At 40.8% G+C, this 19,479-nt stretch overlaps 1 protein-coding gene across 3 annotated transcripts in view; it reads right to left on the minus strand.

The window, feature by feature from the left end:
• Positions 1–219: 219 nt before the first annotated feature.
• Positions 220–19,479, minus strand: part of E2F7 (E2F transcription factor 7) — a 38,637-nt gene continuing 19,377 nt past the window's right edge. Inside the window, exons 7-14 of one of the 3 annotated variants that reach the window (XR_002125221.1) lie at positions 18,645–18,779; positions 11,852–12,037; positions 11,293–11,359; positions 8,639–9,128; positions 7,284–7,539; positions 5,060–5,478; positions 2,895–3,147; positions 220–2,759 (exon numbers count right to left, since the gene is read on the minus strand). Coding sequence is in view for 2 of the 3 variants with exons in the window: in XM_019653195.1 (XP_019508740.1) it covers positions 2,980–3,147; positions 5,060–5,478; positions 7,284–7,539; positions 8,639–9,128; positions 11,293–11,359; positions 11,852–12,037; positions 18,645–18,779 (1,721 nt within the window). In the remaining variant the exon portion in view is untranslated. Of the gene's footprint in view, positions 3,148–5,059; positions 5,479–7,283; positions 7,540–8,638; positions 9,129–11,292; positions 11,360–11,851; positions 12,038–18,644; positions 18,780–19,479 lie in introns of all 3 variants that reach the window. The other 2 variants (XM_019653195.1, XM_019653196.1) reach the window with 2 other exon arrangements.

Genomic DNA, 19,479 nt, shown 5'->3' on the forward strand with positions numbered 1-19,479 from the left:
GTTTTGGTGTTTGAGAACCACTGGAAAGTCTCAGCAAAAAAGATATGACGGGTTTAGGAGGGACTGTTGATGCTGCAACTACGAATGGCTTTCCTGAAAATAGCACACACACAAAAATAATCCACCACCAACCAACATCTCTTATGAAATGAATTTAATTTTTATTGCTATTTTATAAAGCTTAATATTTTTCTAAATAAAACAAAAAAAAACCCCCAGTTTACATGTACTAAAGCTACAAGTAGATAGCTATAGATAATATAGCCGTTAGGAAAAAGAGCAGAACTAAATGTGAAAACAAAAGCAGAAAGCAGCAATAAAATTAATACCTACATAAAACTAGCAGTGCAATAAGATAAGCAGAAAGCAGCTTTACACTGAGAAAATAAAAAGTTATTTAAACACAGAAATAGCACCTTCCGAAAAGGAATCGAGACATGTAAACTCGGTCAGCAGATTCAAGTATAAAAGTTATACCCCCAACTCTTGTACCAGATGGAAAGGGTTTCACAAACCCTGGACAGGGTAGAGCACACACTTCCCTCAGTGCCACCTCAAAGCTGCATTTCCTTAGCAAGATCACCAACCATTATTTTTTAATTTTACTAAGTTATACAATGAAAAGACTCCAGATCGCCACTGCTGTGTCGCTCCAAGTCTAACTCAGCAGCTTTCCGTCCAGCAGTTGCTCTGTAAGAAACAGATTCATCATCCCGATGGAAACAACTACTGCATTCTTATTTTTACATAATCCTGCAGCCCTAGTAAGAAGCGGGTACTACTGGGTTGTCGGAACAGTCATGACGCATTTTTGCAGTGAAAAACAGAAAAAATACGTCATGACTTTTCCGACAACCCAATAAATAGAAAAGGAATATGTTTTTAAATTTTCTGTTGCTAAGTAGAGTCACAGAGTCCTAATAGTCTCAAGGATGGGGTTGCTTCCTTACACCTCTCCAGGACTGAATTTTCTGAGGTTTATGTGGTCCGATCAGGAACAGAATTTTTAAAAAAGGAAAGCAAGGAAGTTGACATGAAGCCCATCTAAGGACAATAGTAGAAAAATCAGCTTGTGTTTTCATCTAAATATGGACCTCTCAAGTGAAAATACTTTGTGGAAGGTCTTAAACATGGTATATTTAAAATGTATGTACCCTGTGCAGATTTATATGCTGTGTGTCCCACGATCTACCTGAAAAGGGCATATTTTTATTTGTTTTGTTAAGGAACCCGTCATATTCAAGGTAATCATTACCAGGCAATGTCTGATGGTTGAACTACATGTTTTTTTTTTTTAATCTGTTTAACTCTAGAAAAGATTGTGATAAAGGAAAAAAAAATACCATCTTGTAAACTTTAAAAGTTTAGTGTTGATAAACATTTTATATCATAGCAAATTTATTAATCTGGCTACCTACCTCAAGTTTTAAAAAATCTTGTGGGGGTAATAAGGCTAACATTATCCTGCAGTTAATATAAACCTACTTTACTCAGACTCCCAGAGTCTCTTAAATTAATATTTTTATTCTTTCATATAACATTTTATTGGGTCCAAAAATAAAAATAAAATCAAACCCTATTCCAAGATTCCGAATCTAAGATAGAAATTTTTAAAAAGAAAAAGGAATAAAGAAAGGACGGGAGGGAAGGAGAAAGCCATTTCTTCTGAAGAGACAAGAATGAGGTAAATATCAATAAATTTAGTTTGGCTACTTACTGAAACCCCAGAGTACTATGGTTTAACAAAGGGACGTGGCATAACAGCTTCCAGAATTGTATTCATGCTAGAACAATAGACCTTTGCCTTCTCCGTTCTTATTTTTCAGAAGTAGCCTGAAAAATAACTATGGGGTGAATACTCTTGGATACTGAACATCATGTATCCATTTTCCCTCTTACCCTGCCAAATATGAAGAAAAAAGTGAAAGAAAAAAATAATCACCTCTTGTCCTGTATCAATTTCTACACTAACTCCTCAGAATCCTACCAAAGGGTCCCATCCAAGTTCCAATGTTCCACATAATTACTTTCTGTCATCCTGATTTATTCAATAAACAGCAATTGCTAGAAGGCATCCCTACCTGATATTCTACAGTGAACATTTAAATAAAAACCACAGGGGCATGTAGTGAAGGAAACTGAGCATGGTAGGATTTTTCTTTTTTGTCCACACAGTTATCTGAGAAGCAGCTATTAGGCTCTGCTAGAGTTCATCTTCGTTCTCATGCCCAGATAGAGTTAGCACAGTTCATTTACAGCAAGGTGTGTCATTCACAGTTATTTTGGTCTTGACATTCTGTCACGTATATACATTCACCCACATTATAACTAGGTTGTAAAGTAAGTGCAGGGCAAATCATAGGGAAACAGTACAAACATTCAAGTCGTCATACCCTGAAAAACATGTTTTTGCTGCAGTTGTAAACTTTTTTTGCACTAAATCCCATTGCAGGAACAGAATAAATAAAACCATAGGATTCACAACTGAAGTTGGCTTCCTGGTGAAGTCTAAAGAAGCAGGTTGTTTTAAACTGCAGAAAGGAAGTGTCTCTCACCACAGATCTACTCAGGGCGAGTGGAAATACATGCCAAGAATGCTCCCCCTAGTTAAGTGCTAGACAGGCCCCACCTTCGGAGAAGCCACAAGGCTCCAGCAGCCTGTTCAAGATGTGTTTCCAGCAATAAGATGATTCTTGAGGCAAAACCACAAGTCAACCGGCGCTTTCACGGTGACACCAGGCCCAGAGTCTAGACACTAACTGGGATTAAACGCACAATTAATAACAATTACTTTCAGGAAAATGGACGATGATTCATGAGGATGGGGAGTAACATTAGAACTCATGGATGAGAGAGGAAGGATGCATGCTGAAGAACCGATGGTTTGCACTCACTCTTTCTGCTCAGCATGAGCATGTGATCTGTAATGCAGGGAAGTTCAAGTGGGTTCACACCGCCCCTGTCTGGCAACGCGTCAGGTTAGTCAGCCCCGCTGCTGGATATCTCAAGTCTCCTCTGTGCGGAGCTGGTGTTTCGAGGCTGTTTGCTTTCTCTTCGAAGGACGGGGTCTCCGAGGCTGCCAGGTGTCTTGAAGAATGTCTCACAATGTGTGGGTTGGATGCTCTTCGGGGTCACGGGAACTGGTGACTACATGAGAAAAAAAAAACGTAAAAACAGAGGGGAAGTCAAAGTGTTCTCAGTCTCTGAATTGGAAGCCCAGACCTGTGTCATTATGATCCCTAGGCAGGTGTTCCCTCCACTTTGCTTTTCTATCACACGTATCTGATTTATCGCCATCTCAACACCTACCACAGGGGCCGGCCTAATGGCTCAGTTGGTTAAGAGCTTGCTCAAGAGTGTGAGCCCCGAGCAACAGGGTCACCGGATTTGATTCCCACATGGGCCAGTGAGCTGCGCCCGAGCTGAGCTGCCGCTGAGCTGGTGAGAGCACGTGCTCCTAACAACAAGGTTGCCTGTTCAAGATGGTGGGCTATGCCCGCCCTCAACTCAAGACTGAACTTGACACCTTGAGCTGAGCTGCTGCCCGGGTGGCTCAGTGGATAGAGCCATGCGCTCTTAACAACAAGGCTGCCAGTTCAACTCCCAAATGGGATGGTGGTTACGGCCGCCCGCAACTAATTGAACACAGAACCTTGAGCTGGGTGGCGTGACTGGACTTGGAGCTGAGCTTGCTGCGCCCTCCACAACTAAGGTTGAAGGACAACAACTTGGTTGTTCCCCCTCCCGAATTCCCCAGCACTGTTCCCCTCCCCCAGTTCCCCAATAAAATCTTTAAAAACCCCAAAAAAACCCACTTAGCACAATTAGATGTTAACTAAGTTATTATTTTGTGTGCAGAAAGGCAGCCTAGGAAAGAGGTTACAAGTGTGGCACTTGGAGCCAGGGCCTGGGCTCTGCCATCACTAGCTGTGCGACCTTGGGCAAGTTAGCTAGTCTGTCCCTCAGTTTCTTCATCCATACAATGGACATGATACAAGTACTGATTTCACAGGGTTCTAAAAATTAAGCAAGAAAATATTGATAAAGTACTTTAGAGCATGCTGGAAATAGTAAGTGTATATATGTTGTTGGCTCTTTTTGTTTACTTGCTAACATTTATCCCCTTAATGTGCTCTAAAAGAGCAGAGACCATTACCATTACATCCTCACTGCCAAGATCAGTGCTTGGCACATAACTGGTGATCAAAAAACATATGTTATGTTGCAATCACCTTGTTTTATAACTAGCATGTTTATTTCAACGTCTAGTAAATTTTTGAGCCTGAGTAACTTGTCTAAAATATTTTGGGCCACAGTATAACTCTTTCTTTGGGAAATGAATCACCCTGAATAATGCCGAACGCATGATAGGATTTCAACAAATACTTATTGACTGAAGTACAAATAAAGTTTGGGTGGGGGGAAATACAGTATTGATTAATTTATACTGATTATATACATTTATATATGCACATTTGTATATACTTTGAGTGTGTGTGTGTATGTGTGTGTATCCACTGCCTTCTAAACATTGCATTTTAAGAAATGACAGATGTTAAAAATCTTTGCATCAGTTTTAAGACTTCTGTTTCCCTTGTTTCTATAGCTGTACAATTAAAATTCAGGGTAGTCCCTTTCTTGACCTAACGAAATGAAAGCTTGGAGAATATGAATATTCAGCATTCATCGAAAATTCCCTGAACTATGCCTAAAATGAATCACTCTCACTTTAAGAAATGGGATGACAACTAAAAAATATTGGGTTGTCGGAAAAGTCATGACGCATTTTTGCAATAAAAAACATAGAAAAAATATGTCATGACTTTTCCAACAACCCAATATTTTTGTCTTCAAAGCATAGGATCTCCTGCCTTAAATCTCCATACTTTATAAAACGAGCAGGTAACTCTAGGCCAACACTGGAAGTTGGGTAGAACCTGACCTAGAGCCTCTGTCCTACAGTCGTCTGACTAAAATCGAAGCTCATTAAATGCAGGCATACCTATTACAGAGTGATGAGCTTTCTTGTGCCAAACTGAAATGAAACTTCAGGACTCACCTGTTGTAATTTTACAGAGACTGGAGGTCCTCCGTAAATGGGCGATTCTGGATGGGTGACGTTGTGTGATCTTGACATCACGGGACTCAGGTTCAGTGAGCATGGGCCCTGAAGCTGGGGGTCTGGGGAAGGGTGTGTTGACGATTTTGGATTAACCACGGCTGTAGGGCTGATGAGAAGATGAGCTGTTGATCCGAAGCCAGGCAAGCCAAAATTCACAGGTCCTGTGTTTGGGAGAGTGCCAGGAGCAGAGGAAACCGGCCCGGCCATTGTGGGAGAGTAGAGAATAGGAAATGGGCCCAGTGCTGAAGATGGTAAGACCATGCAAGGAACACTGAGGGATGGCAGCTGACCTGCAGATGGCCCCACAGCATGGGGAGTCTGATTGCCAGATAAGAGCACATTAAAACCATTTAATCCTGAAACAGAAGCAGAACGAGGCCGGAAATCAACACAACAGGAAGACACCATTCAAACTCCCATGCCTCGCGACCCTTTCAAATGGAAGCCCACAATAAATCAACCCACCTGACCAGCTAAACCCCCTTTCTGTGCTCTCTTAGCCCCATATCGCTTCTTCACAGCAGGAGCTATGAATGAAATCCCATATTTCCTTGCCTGTGTGAGAATTTGGTGGATGCCCACATCTCCTGAGAGGGTTTTTAAATGTGAGTGTCACTGAGCCCAGAGTGAGGAGGAAAGTGAACTTGGATGAGAAAAAAATTGTTATCTTTATTTTCACGCACTTCTAGCTGAAATTTGTATTTCCCTCCATTAAGATCACAGGCAAGAAATTGCAACAGTATTAATATACCTTGACTTTGTCACAAGTAAAAAGCACAGACATATTCATAGAATATTACAGCTATGGCAGATTAATAGACAGTTCAGCTCATCACAACTTTGAAATTATGAGAGTATTGGACTTGCTGTCAGATCTTTTTACTATAATTAAAAATTTTTTTTTTCTAACAGCATTTCAATATAATTGGCTTCCTTTACAGCGGTTCTCAACCTGTGGGTTGCCACCCCTTTGGAGGTCGAATGACCCTTTCACAGGGGTCGCCTAAGACCATCGGAAAACAAAAAGATACTTACATTACGGTTCATAACAGTAGCAAAATTACAGTTATAGAGTAGCAACGAAAATAATTTTATGGTTGGGGGTCACCACAACATGAGGAACTATGTTAAGGGCTCGTGGCACTAAGAAGGTCGAGAACCGCTGCTTTATAATCATATGTTCTGTGCATTCGGCAGCACACTGAGGAGGACTCCATGGGCTGCTCCACAGCGGGCAAAGGGTCCATGGCCCAGAAAAGACTAACAACCCTTGTGCTGGGCTGTCATTTTCATTCAGCAGGGGGTGATTCTGGTTTTTGTTCATCCATGTATCCACAATGCTGAGTATCATGCTTAAATTAAACACTCAAGAAATATTTGCTAAAGGAGTAAAGAATGTTTTCCAGATGAGTGAATGATAACCAATACCTCGCTAACCTGTGAAGCGAACAAGGAATTGAGGCAAATCAATTTAAGCCTCTTTGCATCAAGAGCTTCATGTACAGCGTGCATATACAGAACGCACATCTTAAAAATTAGGTATGTTATATTTCAGCTTATTTTCAAAATATGAACAGCATTTACTGAGTCTTACTAAGTGTCAGGCACTATTATTCGAAGGGCTTTAGATGTATTATCTTACTAAATTTAATTCAATTTTCATAGCACCCCCCCACACACCCTTTAAGAAGCAGGTGCCATTATTATTGCTGTTTTACCAATGAGATGAATACTCGTTTCAAGTTCATGCAGATAATATGTGGCTTTAATGTCCAGCCCTCCTTCTCTAGCCCTGGCAAAATCTGCACAGGGTGGCCAATTGTGATACTGAACCCATGGCCAGACTAAGCTGAATTATAAAAATAGAATCCTCTTTTGAATTTGTTGGGCTTTTTTAGCAAATAAAGTGTAAGGAATTTAAAAAATAAATCACCTGCTCTACTTATTTTCCCATCATACTTGAGGTTGGTGAAAGTGAAAGCAGCCTTTCCCTCCATTTCACTGATGGGGTAAGCTAGAGGGCTAGGAGTAAAATGACAGAGGCTGCAGACCACAGCTCATCAATGAACAGCTTTGGTCAGGTGACACGCACAAAGATTTCAAAATCCAATTTATGGTCTGACTACCCCAAGGGAGTCCAAGGTACGATGTCATCCCTTACCAGCCGGTGACTGCACATAAAGATACTGCAACAAACAGGGCTCTTTGGTGCCTCCGCTGTCTCTTGAAGGCTTTTCAATCTCTGTACTTCTTGAAGGATTTACCCACTCTGAAGAAATGAAGCCGTTTGCTGTAGTCTTCCCTGAAACTTCCTTTGCAGCGCACAGTTGGCTAGTCAAGTGTATGTCTTCGAGGGGCACAGGTCCTCTTTTATCCAGGGTCTTGGGAGAGGCAATGTTGGTAGAATCTGAGGGTTTCTAAGCACAACCAAACCAGGAACCAAAAAAGCAAGTCAAAATCCCAGTAGCAAATCTTAATAACAGCTTTCTCAAAATAGCTAACAGACACAAAAAGGTCAAACACAGCCGTGCACCACAATGATGTGTGTATGTCAGTTGTTTCAGTCATATTTATAGGAATAGTCTGAAAATCAATGCCACGTCTCAGGCATAGAAATGATGGAGATTTTAATAATGGGAAACCGGCCATGGTGTTTAGATTGTGGAATAAATTTCTGAGCTGCTAACACAGAAAGGGTGTCGATACCGCAGCCCTTTAGGGGCCTGATAAGAACTGTGAGGAAGCCCAAAGCCTTCTGGGTTAGCTAAAGCATATACTAGCCAGTCTTTCACTTCTGTTCTGCAACCCAGGCTATCTACCAAATTAGGAAAACTCACTCTGGCAAGAGAAGGGAATAGGGGAGCAAGGGTCTTAATGGACTGATTTCCATGACGTATGCCTAGCTGGCCCACTACCAACCGCTGTAATGACAGTGCTTTTGCTTTCGGAGAGCTTCGCTGGTCACATCTCATTAGCTTCTGAATGGCTACTGAGCGGAAGATGTGGAAGGCTCATGTTCGTGCTCTTTTCATTTTGTGACTAGGGAAACGGGATCTCGGAGCAGAGGTGAGAACTGACCACGCACAGACCCGGAAAGCCAAGTAGCACCCACAGTCCTGACTCGAACTCAGCTGCCTCCTCGATTAAGATGATGATTTCAGTGATCTCAACTTATTTTAAAAAAGAAAATATAGCAAAAAGAGTAGGAGGAAATACACAAACATGTTAAGAGTGATTGCCTCTACGTGGCGGTTTAGCAGGTAGGATTTTTTTTCCTTTATACTTTTTAGCATTTTATATAAAGTGTGACTTTTCTAAAAAAAAACTTTTCTTACAGTACTACTTTATGGCAAGGTTTTGTTTTTTGGAGAGCTGGTCCAGGGCTTAATTATACACGCGACACACGAAATACCTCATATTCCAGACTCAGTAGCTGATGACTGTCTGTGTGTCCTTAGTAGGAAGCAGCTCTGGGTTAATGGGATGTCATTAAACCCATCCCCAGAACTCCCTTACCTTGGGCATGACAAGGGACAGAGGGCCATCTTCGTAGTCCCTACTTTGTCTTTTAGTGGCTGGCTCCTCCTCCCCTTCAGGCTTTCTCTCTTCACTGAGGCGCTTCTGAACGGAGGGTGCAGACGACTGCTCTGCTGCTGCTGAGACTTTGGAGCTTCTGTTGTCCTTCTCTGACCCTGGGGCCGGTCCCTCGGACAGGCTGCCATACAGCATGAATAGCGAGGTGGCGGGCACATACAACAAAGATGGACTGGCCAGCGGGGCTGGCTTCAGGCTCTCCATGTCCGGAGCTGCAAGTGAGACACCTACTTGTCCATTCAGACCACTCTGTGCAGACAGGGCCTGCATGTCTGCCTGAGGCACAGAGAATACTTGGTGGGCTAAAGGATTAACACAATATTCTGAGTCAACAGGGTGGATGGGGAAAGGAGCCGTGGGGTCCAGGCTGCTTGGCAGAGGCATCACTCTGTTACTCTCAAGGGCCTTCTCCCTGTAATAAAAAGAAACATAACGGGTCCTATCAAGTTACCACATTCTACCAACTCCTGGCTCTCTGCTTTCCTGAAGAGAAATGTGTACTAAAACAGGAGTGAGATAATACTGCTCAGGCTGATATTAAAACGTACTCCCTGAGCCCGTATTCGCTCACCTAACCCAGAGACTGACGACCAGGTGTCACCGGGATGGACGGTTAGGGGTGGGTGGGGTAGCTGGTGTTTTGGAGCTCTTGGAGGATCTCAGGTTACAGCTAATAATGGCTCCTTCTCTGCCTCTTGCACATCTCAGAGTTGTCCGTTCACCAGCACGTACCCCTTACCAAGCACATAGATGCTATAATAATAGCATCCTATTGTCATAATTTTACGTCATTATTATAATATTGATAGCTATTCGCATTTCCCCCAGTTGATTAGGGAGGAAAATTGCAGCTCAGAGGCTAAGCAGCCAACTGAAGGTCACCCAGCTGGGCCTCATACTCAGTCCCCGTGAGGGATCCTGGGTGCCTAAGAGACTGGACCAGACTTTGATTTAAAGGACACATTGAGTTTGTCTCAAATCCACTGTGAGATAAGTGAAATGGGTAGTGAGTGAGGACATAATCGCATCGTCAAAATTATTATTTCCTGGCAGTCTTGTCCCATTTTGCTCACTATTATGATAGAATTTTTAGGAAGCACACATTCAAAATCAAGGCCCACCAACATGGAGATTTATAAACAATGTCTGGACCTTTTATACAGAGAAATTTCCAAATATTAAAACATGTTTAAGTGTTTAGTATATTTTAGGAAAGAGATGAGGAAAATCCTTTTCAGATGCCTTTAGGAACCAGTAAACAGCACAGGAATTCCTTGCCCCCTTTCTGATGGAATTGCTGAGACCTGTGTTGCCCACAATCTCACTATCCACCGTGCTATAGGAGTAAAATAGAGTGCGCAGGGCTGCAGAGATGAGTCAATGTCTCCAACCCTAGCCCCCTCTGAATGGGTCATCACTATTATTCGGCTCTGTGAAATTCAGTGTGTCCGCACTGAGTATATCACTCACCATCTTACCTTTCGCTATCCACCTTCAATCTCCCCATCTCTACCAATAATATCGTCATCATCACCTGGGACCTAGGCGTTCTTTGTGACGCCTTTTGACTTCGGTAGGTCTTGCTGACTCACTGTCTTACACTGATTTCATCTCAAGCTGACCTGGCTCAGGCCTGTACCACAGACCAGAATGACTGCAAATGCTGTGCTCTGTAGTTTGCTCACCTGGATCCCTTCTCTACTTCCAATCCCACCTGCTTAAAGCAGCCAGAAAGGTCTTCTTCATTGAATCTGCAATACTTCTTTAACACCTGTCTCATAAATCCAAACTCTTCTACCTGGATTTCAAAGCTTTTGCTAACTTGACCTACTTACCTCTAACACCCAACTTCCTCTTATGAAGAATATTTCCTTTTACTATCCTATTTGGACAAATCATTATGGCTAATCAATTTATTGTCCCCTTACTCCCTGACCCTGCCTCAGAATCGGTTTCTCACATCTGTCATTAAAAATCTCTCGTTTCTGCTTTTGTATTACCTCTGCTTTCTCTGATAATATGTGATTTCCTTCCAAATCTGACCCAAGATTTGAGTCAGATGGCCTGGGTTTGAATCCACCTCTGTTACTTATTAGCATTGTGACCTTGGGCAAGTTATTTAACCTCTCTGGGTCTCAGTTTCCTCTCTATAAAATGAGGATAACAGTACCAACCTCAAAAGATAGTTGTTATGATTACATAAGTTAATTTACATAAAACTTTTGGAACAGTACCCGGTAGTTCATGTGTTACAAAAGATTCATGGGACTAAAATGCATCATTTCTCAGTGTCACACTAGCAATGATTTGTCCTTTTTCAGTGTGTTGTTTGTTTTTTTCCCTATGAGCTTTCAGAGCTTAGGGGATAAATTTTTCATACTTTTGTGTCCCTGATGCTACATCCTACACAGTGTTGGGCACAAAGGGAAAACTTACAAAATTCTAAATAAGGAAATGGCTGACTTATGAGCAAGAGGGCTAAAATTTACCTTTTGATGGGTGGCGTTTCAGTTTTGTCAAAGTTAACACTCAGAAATAGAAAAAAAATACACCTGGAATTTTTAAAGACGACTTACTGTGAATTGTTTTCTATTTTCTGTTGGTAAATAGGTGCCAGACTTCCGATTTCTAAGGTGAAGCCACCTGATCCGGAAAAGGAAAAGAAAGGTCTAACAAATATAGTGAGAGACTTATACGCATCAATTATATACAGCAGGGTTCATTATTTACAGCTCAAGAATTATAAGATAAGCTCCAATCTATTCTGGTCTTTATTCATGGAGAGAAATTTCCAGAAGCTAGCTAGCTGTTAATGGTGAATTCGGGGTTCATCAAGAATTAGTAAGAACGAAACACAACAAGTGTTGCTTTGTAAGTTGGATGAAATTTTGAGATGTATGAAACAGGCCAACCATGGCAAGCTAACTGATCTTCAAGGCGCTGACTTGGAGCAATTTCAGGCATGGAGCCAGGTTCATATCCTGTGAAGTCACAAACTCTTACCTGTAATAACTGGTTTACTTTAGTGAAAAAAGGGGCAAAAATGGAGTCAGCTCATTTAAAGTGCCAGTGTATGGGTAGGGCTATAATTACACGGGGATTGACAGATTCCATGGACTAAGTGAAGGCAGATACCTTGTTCTTGTCTGAAAGGGCTGCTGGGTTCCGAGTTCACTTTCCTTTGAATCCTCTCAGAAGCCTGAACTTGGTTGAAAGAACCATGTCGAGCCAGCTTCTTTATTGCACGGACTTGTACCTGGCTATGGGTTTCTCTTTTTAATTCTGGTAAGACAGATGCAGAAACATCCACTAGTTCTTCATCTAAATGAATGAGAGATTTGGAAGTGTTATATACAGCTATAATTCGGGGTAACTTTAGCCTATTTAAGATATGGCTTTGAGAGCCTATAATTATAATGAAGCTACCCTATAAATTAAAAACTAAGACAAAGGAATTTTAGAAGCCTGTCTCAAACCCCAATTTTCTTTGATGTACTATTTTTTTTTTAAAGTTAGTGGATGACTATAAAGTGAGACTGAATCCACATATATTCTAAAATTATCTAAACTACAACAAAAGTAGAGCAAGGTGTTCTTAACTCAAATTAGATTGGGCCTGACACTTTAAATACTTTCTTTGGGCAGAGAGTATCAAAGGGAAACCCAACCATGCTCAGCCCATGCATATTTTGAGATCTTAACATTAACTCAGATCAGCCTCTTATGCCACAGCTCTATGGCAGTGAGTCTAAGAATTTCTATTCTCTATTACACTTTATTATTTCTTTCTTATGCAGTAGGAGGCTCAGTTACTAAGTGACCGAAGAAATAAGGTCGGCAGAAACCTCATGGTTGAAATGCTGCCGAATAGTGACGACAATAAAAGGCTGGGTCTTGGACCCATTTTGTGTTTAAAGGAGGCTTTGCGAGGTCAGGAAGAACTTTCTTCACAGAACCAGGCCCATATTTCTATATAGAAATTGTTCCTGTTGCTCAGACAGTCCTTGTTGCCCTGTTCATCTGTGCTATTTTTTTCCTAAGCTCAAAGCATGCATTTTAATAAGACTGATTTAATAAATGGAAAGGCCCAGGTACACTTACATTCTCTAAAACACACAAAAATTGAAAAAAACAAATCAATTTTATGGTTCTTCTATTTCTTATAACAAACACCCGTGCATATTCTTTTTATAAAATCAGGAATTACAAAATCAAAAGAAAAAAATGGGTCAAGGCAGTAACAAGGATCATAGAGCCCTTCCTTCCTGAAATAAAACATTGGACAAAATATGTAAGATGTTGGCTCGGAAGACATTGAACGTCAGGACATGAAGGATAGTGACCCTTAGTGACAGGAATCAAGGGAGGTGATTGCTCCAGCTAACTGCCTGGGGAATGTTTCCAGGCTGGGGTGCAGAGAGGGGGACCTACACAGAACCTGAAAGTCTCCCTAAGTTGAGGCTGGAGCTGGGAGGCCAGAAAAGCCAAAGCAGCTAGACTTTGTAGGGAAAAATACCGGCGAGGAGAGCTGTAGAGAAAGAGAATGCTGGAGATCTGTAGAGTATTCAGTACCGTACTCACACATGTGAGAAAAGTGCCCAATGCCAGGGAAAAAAATCACTCAAAGGGAGCTGAAGGAATAGTGTCTGCTGCTTATACAGGGCTGGAAATAGTTGCCAATAGCCAGAGTGGAAAAATCTCGTAAGTCATGGGTTAGAATATTAAAAAGGCTGTTGTTTCAGTAGTGTCCTTAAGACTAAATGTTGATAGGGTCCTGCCTACCAAAGCTTAAAAGCAAGACCTGAAAGGATCATTGTTCCTAAGCAATTTTACTGCACCCCAGAACAAAGCTCAAGAACAATTTTAAAACTAAAATATTTACAATCCTCGGTGTCTGGAATATAATTAAAAACTAGAAGGTATACAAAGAAGCAGGAAAATATAACCCACAGTGAGGAGAAAAATCAATTGAAATGGATTCAGAAGTGACACAGATAATAGGATTAGTAGACAAACATATTAAAACAATTATTATAATTGTATTCCATAAATTCAAGAACTTGGTGGAAAGGCTGAACATACTAAGTAGAGACATTGAAAATATAAATGCCCAAGTCAAACTTCTACTGATGAAAATGACAATGTTAGAGATGAAAATAACAGTGAATAGGATTAATGGAAGATTAGATGTTGCAGAAAATAATAGTGAACTTGAAGAGACAGCAACAGAAACCATCCAAAATAAAACACAAAGAGAAAAGAGATGGAAGAAAATGAATAAAACATCAGTGAACTGTGAGACAACTTCAAGCAGCCAAATATAACTGTAACTAGAGACTCCAAAAAACAAGAGGGGAGAGGACAGAAAAAAATATTCAGATAATGGCTGAAAATTTGCCAAATTTGATGAAAACTTTAAATCCATAGATCCAACAGGCTCAACAAACCCAAGTACAAGAGACATAAAGAAAAGTACCAGGTCACACATAATCAAATTCCTTAAAACCAGTCAACCAAAGGAAAAAAAGACACATTACATATGGAGAAACAGGGCGACAGATTTCTTGTCAGAAACAATGCAAACTAGAAGATAGTGGAGCACCTTGTTTAAAGCACTGAAAGGAAAAAACCTTCATCCTAGAATCCTTTACCCAGTGAAAATATCTTTCAGAAACAAAGGTGATATAAAGACATTTTTAGACATACAACAGCTGGAAGAATTCATCACTGGCAGACCTGCACTACAAGAAATGTGAAAGGAAGTCCATCAAGCCAAGAAAAATGAGACCAGATGGAAACTTGGATCTACAAAAAAGGAATGATGAACACCGGAAATTGTAACTACATGGATACATATCAATTTTTTCCCCTATTAAAATCTCTTCAAAAGACAATCAACTGTTTAAAGCAAAAATAGTAGCAATGCATTATTGGTTTTATAACATACAATGTTTGGCAACGATAATACAAAGGCCAGGCAGGAAGAAATGAAAGTACACTACTGTAACAAGTAAACATGAAATCAATAAGGATATAAAATTAGACAACACGTCAGCCAACTTGACCTAGTTGTCATTTATAGATCATTTCATGCAACAAAGCAGAATATACCTTCTTTTTAAGTACACATGGAATATTACCAACATAGACCATATCTGTACCATAAAACAAGCCTCAGTGAATTTAAAAAGGATTCAAGGTATACAAAGTATATTCTCTGCCCACATGGAATGAAATTAGATATCAATAAGAAAAAAAAATATCTGGAAAATCCCAGAATATTTGCAAACTATATAACACATCTAAATAACTTATGGATCAAAGAAGAAATCAAAAGGGAAATTGCAAAGTACAGTAAAACCTTGGATTGCGAGTAACTTGGTTTGTGAGTGTTCCACAAGACAAGCAAACATTTCTAATACACTTTAACATGGTAAACGAGCAATGTCTTGCAATACGAGTAGTTTGTTTCCGGAACGAATTACGCTTGCAAACCAAGGTATTACTGTATTTTGAATTGGAAGACAATGAAAACACACATCAAAATTTGTGATATAGAGATAAGGAAGTACTTAGAGGGAAATTTATAGCACTAAATATCTATTAGAAAAGAAAAAAGGTCTCAAATTAATGACCTCCACTTTCACCTTAAGAAACTAGAAAAACAGGAAATTGAACTCAAAGTAGAAGAACAGAATAGAGAACCTGAATAGCCCTATAGCTATTAAAGAAATTGAATCTGTTATCAAAAACCTTCTCACATAGGAAACTGTAGGCCCACATGGCTTTACCGAATTCTACCAAATAAAGACATGTTTGTGAATGTTAGCTGCAGCTTTACTTGCAATAGCCAAAGAAAATAACCCAAATGTCCATCAACAAGTGCATGAATAAAGAATGATATATCCATACCAAAGAGTACCCCTTGGCAATAAAAAAGGAGTAAATTGCTGATGCATGCGACAACATGATTAATCTCAAAATAATTATGCTGAATGAAAGAAGCCTGGTAAAAAGAGTACACCAGAGTACAGTTTATTCTTGTTATTTGTAGTAATTATGTTTTATAAAGTCACCATGAACACTGAATTAGCAAATGCTGAACCATTGCTCCTAGGGGAAATATAGGGTTAGGTTCCTGTGAGCCTCTGGTCACAATTTTATCCACGGATGAATACACAACCCTGTTTTATGTGAGTCTGTTTAAGGACACCTTATTTGATATATTGTTGATCCACTAGCACTGAACTCATAGCCAACTGCACCAAAACTCCCGCCTGAATGAAGTTCCTCTAACACATGTAATTTCTCTGTACAGCCCATCACAGCCTTCTTGCTCTTGGAAACGCTAGGCAGTACTTCAGTACAGCATTTGGAAACCGTTCAAACAGCGAAATCACCAACACAAAGCATACAAATGTGAAACCATGGCACTACTAAGTCCATGAAAAGGCCACTTGTTTATACTATGAGAGCTGAAACAAGAACGCCAAGCATCACGTTGTGCGACCTCAGCTGGAAACATGTGCGTTGGCAACTCAAAATTTTCACAGCTCTTCGCATGTCCGTGAATGACTGAGAAAAGGCTGCGAGTACTGATTTTGGAGTTACAAATACTTCTTAGTTAGTAGGTAAAATCGCACATATGGAGCCTGTGACTAATAAGCACTGACTGTATGTGGCTTGCTTATAAAAGGTTTCAGAAAATACAAACATGAAGCTACAGTGAAGGAAAGCAGACCAGGTGGTTGCCCTGGGGATGGCGGTAGGGGCAGGAAGGAAGGAATTATGAAGGGACAGGAGGAGCCTCTGGAGGGTGATGGGGTCACTATCTTTGGTGATTATTTCACAGGTGCATACAATGCAAAAACTTATCGAATTGTAACTTTAACCACTTGCGATTTATTGTAGGTCGTCATACGTCAGTAAAGCTGTTAAAAGGAAGAAATGGACATGGTGGTGGGGAGAAGAGGAAAGAGACATCTCTGAAGTTTAACTGTGAGGAATTGCTAGTCAAGGAATGAAGGAGAGTGAGTTAAGGAATGAAAGGTAGCTCAACATTCCAAAATTGACTGCAGGGTCGATGATGATGGTGTTGTCGGTAGGAACTGGGAAATCACAGAAAGGCGATCAGCTTTCCACAGGGTAGAGAGAGAAAGTTCATATTGAGGTTCCTATTTGGTTCCAGGCCCTTCTCCCTCATCAGATCAGAGCTCTCTCAGGTGCTGTCCCACCAGTTATGCAGATACGTGAACTCCTAAGTTTCTCAACGCCAGCTCATCTTCCTAGCTATCTTACTTTCTGCAATGACGCCACCACCTTTGAGTCGTTCCTCTCTCTCAATCTCTCCATCTAAAGACCCCTTGTCACTTCAGTCTATTACATCGAGTGCAAATTTCTTGGTTTAACTTTAGGGGCCCTCCAAAAGGTCTCAACTAATCACTTTTCATTTCTCATTATTCTCTGTCCTATGCTCTCCACGTAAATCAGGGTGGCTGATCTCTCCAGTACAAGCTGGATTTGTTCCTAGGTATCAGTTCCTTCAACTAAAAAGCTCTCCACCCTTTCAAAACCTAACAGTCCATCAGAACTTAACCCATATTTTCTCTGATTTCCTACAGACCCAGTACTACCATGTGTAGTGCTTAATTTTCAAATGTGTGCCAATTAATTATACATCTTCAACAGAAAGCTCATTAACCAACTAAAGTGAGTAAGGCACTGAACTGGGTATTATGGATAATCAAAGATGAATCAACACCTCTTCTGCCCTCAAATGGGCAGAGCAGGGACAATGGCATGGCATTAACATCACCAAGTACAACAGCACAATATCAAATTGCAATAGTTCAGATGAGACACCCTTTGCTCTGGGTGATCATGGAAAGTCCGTGGAGGAGTTGACATTTGAGCCAGGTTTTGAGGGTTGAGGAGATATTTTCATGTCAAAAAGAAGAAGAGGGCTTCACAGGTGAACGTATTATAAGAAGCCAAAGAAGGGTAGAAAATGGCCAAGTTGTATATTTCCTGTATGCAGGGACTATGTAAAATACGTCTTTAAATCTCTTATGGCACTTGGTATAGTCATCGTGCACAGTCCACAATCAGTAAGTACTTGCTGGGTTGAATTAGTTATGCTAGATTTTAAGTGGTTTCATCTAGACCCTAAGTGAATAATGTGTTACAATGAGGTAGAGAGCTTAGCTTTTATAAGCCTAGGTTAAGTGGCAGGTATTTATACCACTAACACCAAAATTGGAAGGGTAATTTAACAATAACTTTAATGGATTTTTCCAGGCAGCCTAGTTATATGTAAAGTAGCTGGTATAGTAGAATCCAGTTCCCAATTGCTCAGATATTACCTGGGAACCAAGTAGAAGATAATACCCTCTTTTGCTCTAGTTTAGTAAAATTATGAATTTCTAACCTTTTAAATAAATTACAAAAAAGGTGTTCCTTACATCCATACTATATTTAGAAGCCATCTTACCACATATTAGTTTTGTGATAGTAATTGGTAAATTTTTACATTATCTGGAATGTCAAAGAAAAATACTTTATTCTGCTAATGTAGACACAACCAGAGTTCATTCATAAGAAATGCCATTTTTAATCCTCAGCCCCAAACTTCCAAGAAAGTCTTCTGAACAAAATTAAAAAATGCTAAAGAGCTGTCATTTAATAGTTACAGAAACTCCCACATTATATTCTCTCACTATTTCCCTTCCTGTCGTGTGTGAGCCGACCGGCATACACCATTTGTAGATGAATGCGCACTGTCCCGAGAGTGACATCACCAGTCTCATTTCTGAATGTGACTTGGGTAATGAAAAACGAAGATCCGCCTCTCTCTGTAGTAGATGTATGATTCGGAAAAGGAACTGGGGGATTATAAACGAAATAGGCCCCTAACAAGTCCATGCCTTACCGCCAGAGCTGAAGTCCACAGGTCCGATCCATTTGAAGGCTGGTTTACGGCCTCGCTCTTCTGTTACGTGCACCTTCTCGATCAGAGCCAAGCTGGTCAGGACATTGGCTATGTCATAGAGGCGTCGTACCTTTGCTTGAAGATATAAAACACAATTATGGTCACGCCGTCTGTGACACCATCACATTTCAGTTTACGCGACAGGTCGCTTTTCTTGGGCACTGTATAAACCTCACGGGGAAAGCAGTGGGGTGGGATGAAATGACCAATGGCTCTGTCATGAAATCACCCAGGATTCATGTATCTGAAGATGCATACTAAAGGAAGGTCAGTGTGTCCCTCCATTTCCACAACTTCACACCTTTTATAGGATAAGCCGGCAGTGCTGTCACTGCAAAAACACCTGAGGGAGGGAAACAGGCTATAATTAAAAGGCTTAGTAAATGTGATTCTGACATGTGACATGTCAAAAGCTGGCCCTGTGTTTCTCCCAGCAGGAAGTTGTGGCACCAGCTCCACCAGGCACTGGGCTGTGACAATGACAGGGATTCCCCAGAGCCTCCCATAAGGCTGCACTCCTGGGCGCACAGGGTGTTCAGGGCTCAAGGTCAGGAAGTACAACCGTGCTGAAGTCTGGCAGTTCTGCCCCAGAAATCATGGCCTTCTGGCCACTTATTGGGGGACGAGTAGAATGCGCAATCCCTGAGTTTTAAGAGATTTGGGGAGACATTTGAAAACGCACGTACTAGAGGAGGGATTCAGAAAGGGCAGCAACACATTAAATAGGGCTATGCCCACAAAGTGATTTCTATTTAAGAAACTGATTTACAAGTAG

Source organism: Hipposideros armiger, unplaced genomic scaffold (assembly GCF_001890085.2).
Source record: "Hipposideros armiger isolate ML-2016 unplaced genomic scaffold, ASM189008v1 scaffold_199, whole genome shotgun sequence".
NCBI lineage: Eukaryota > Metazoa > Chordata > Mammalia > Chiroptera > Hipposideridae > Hipposideros > Hipposideros armiger.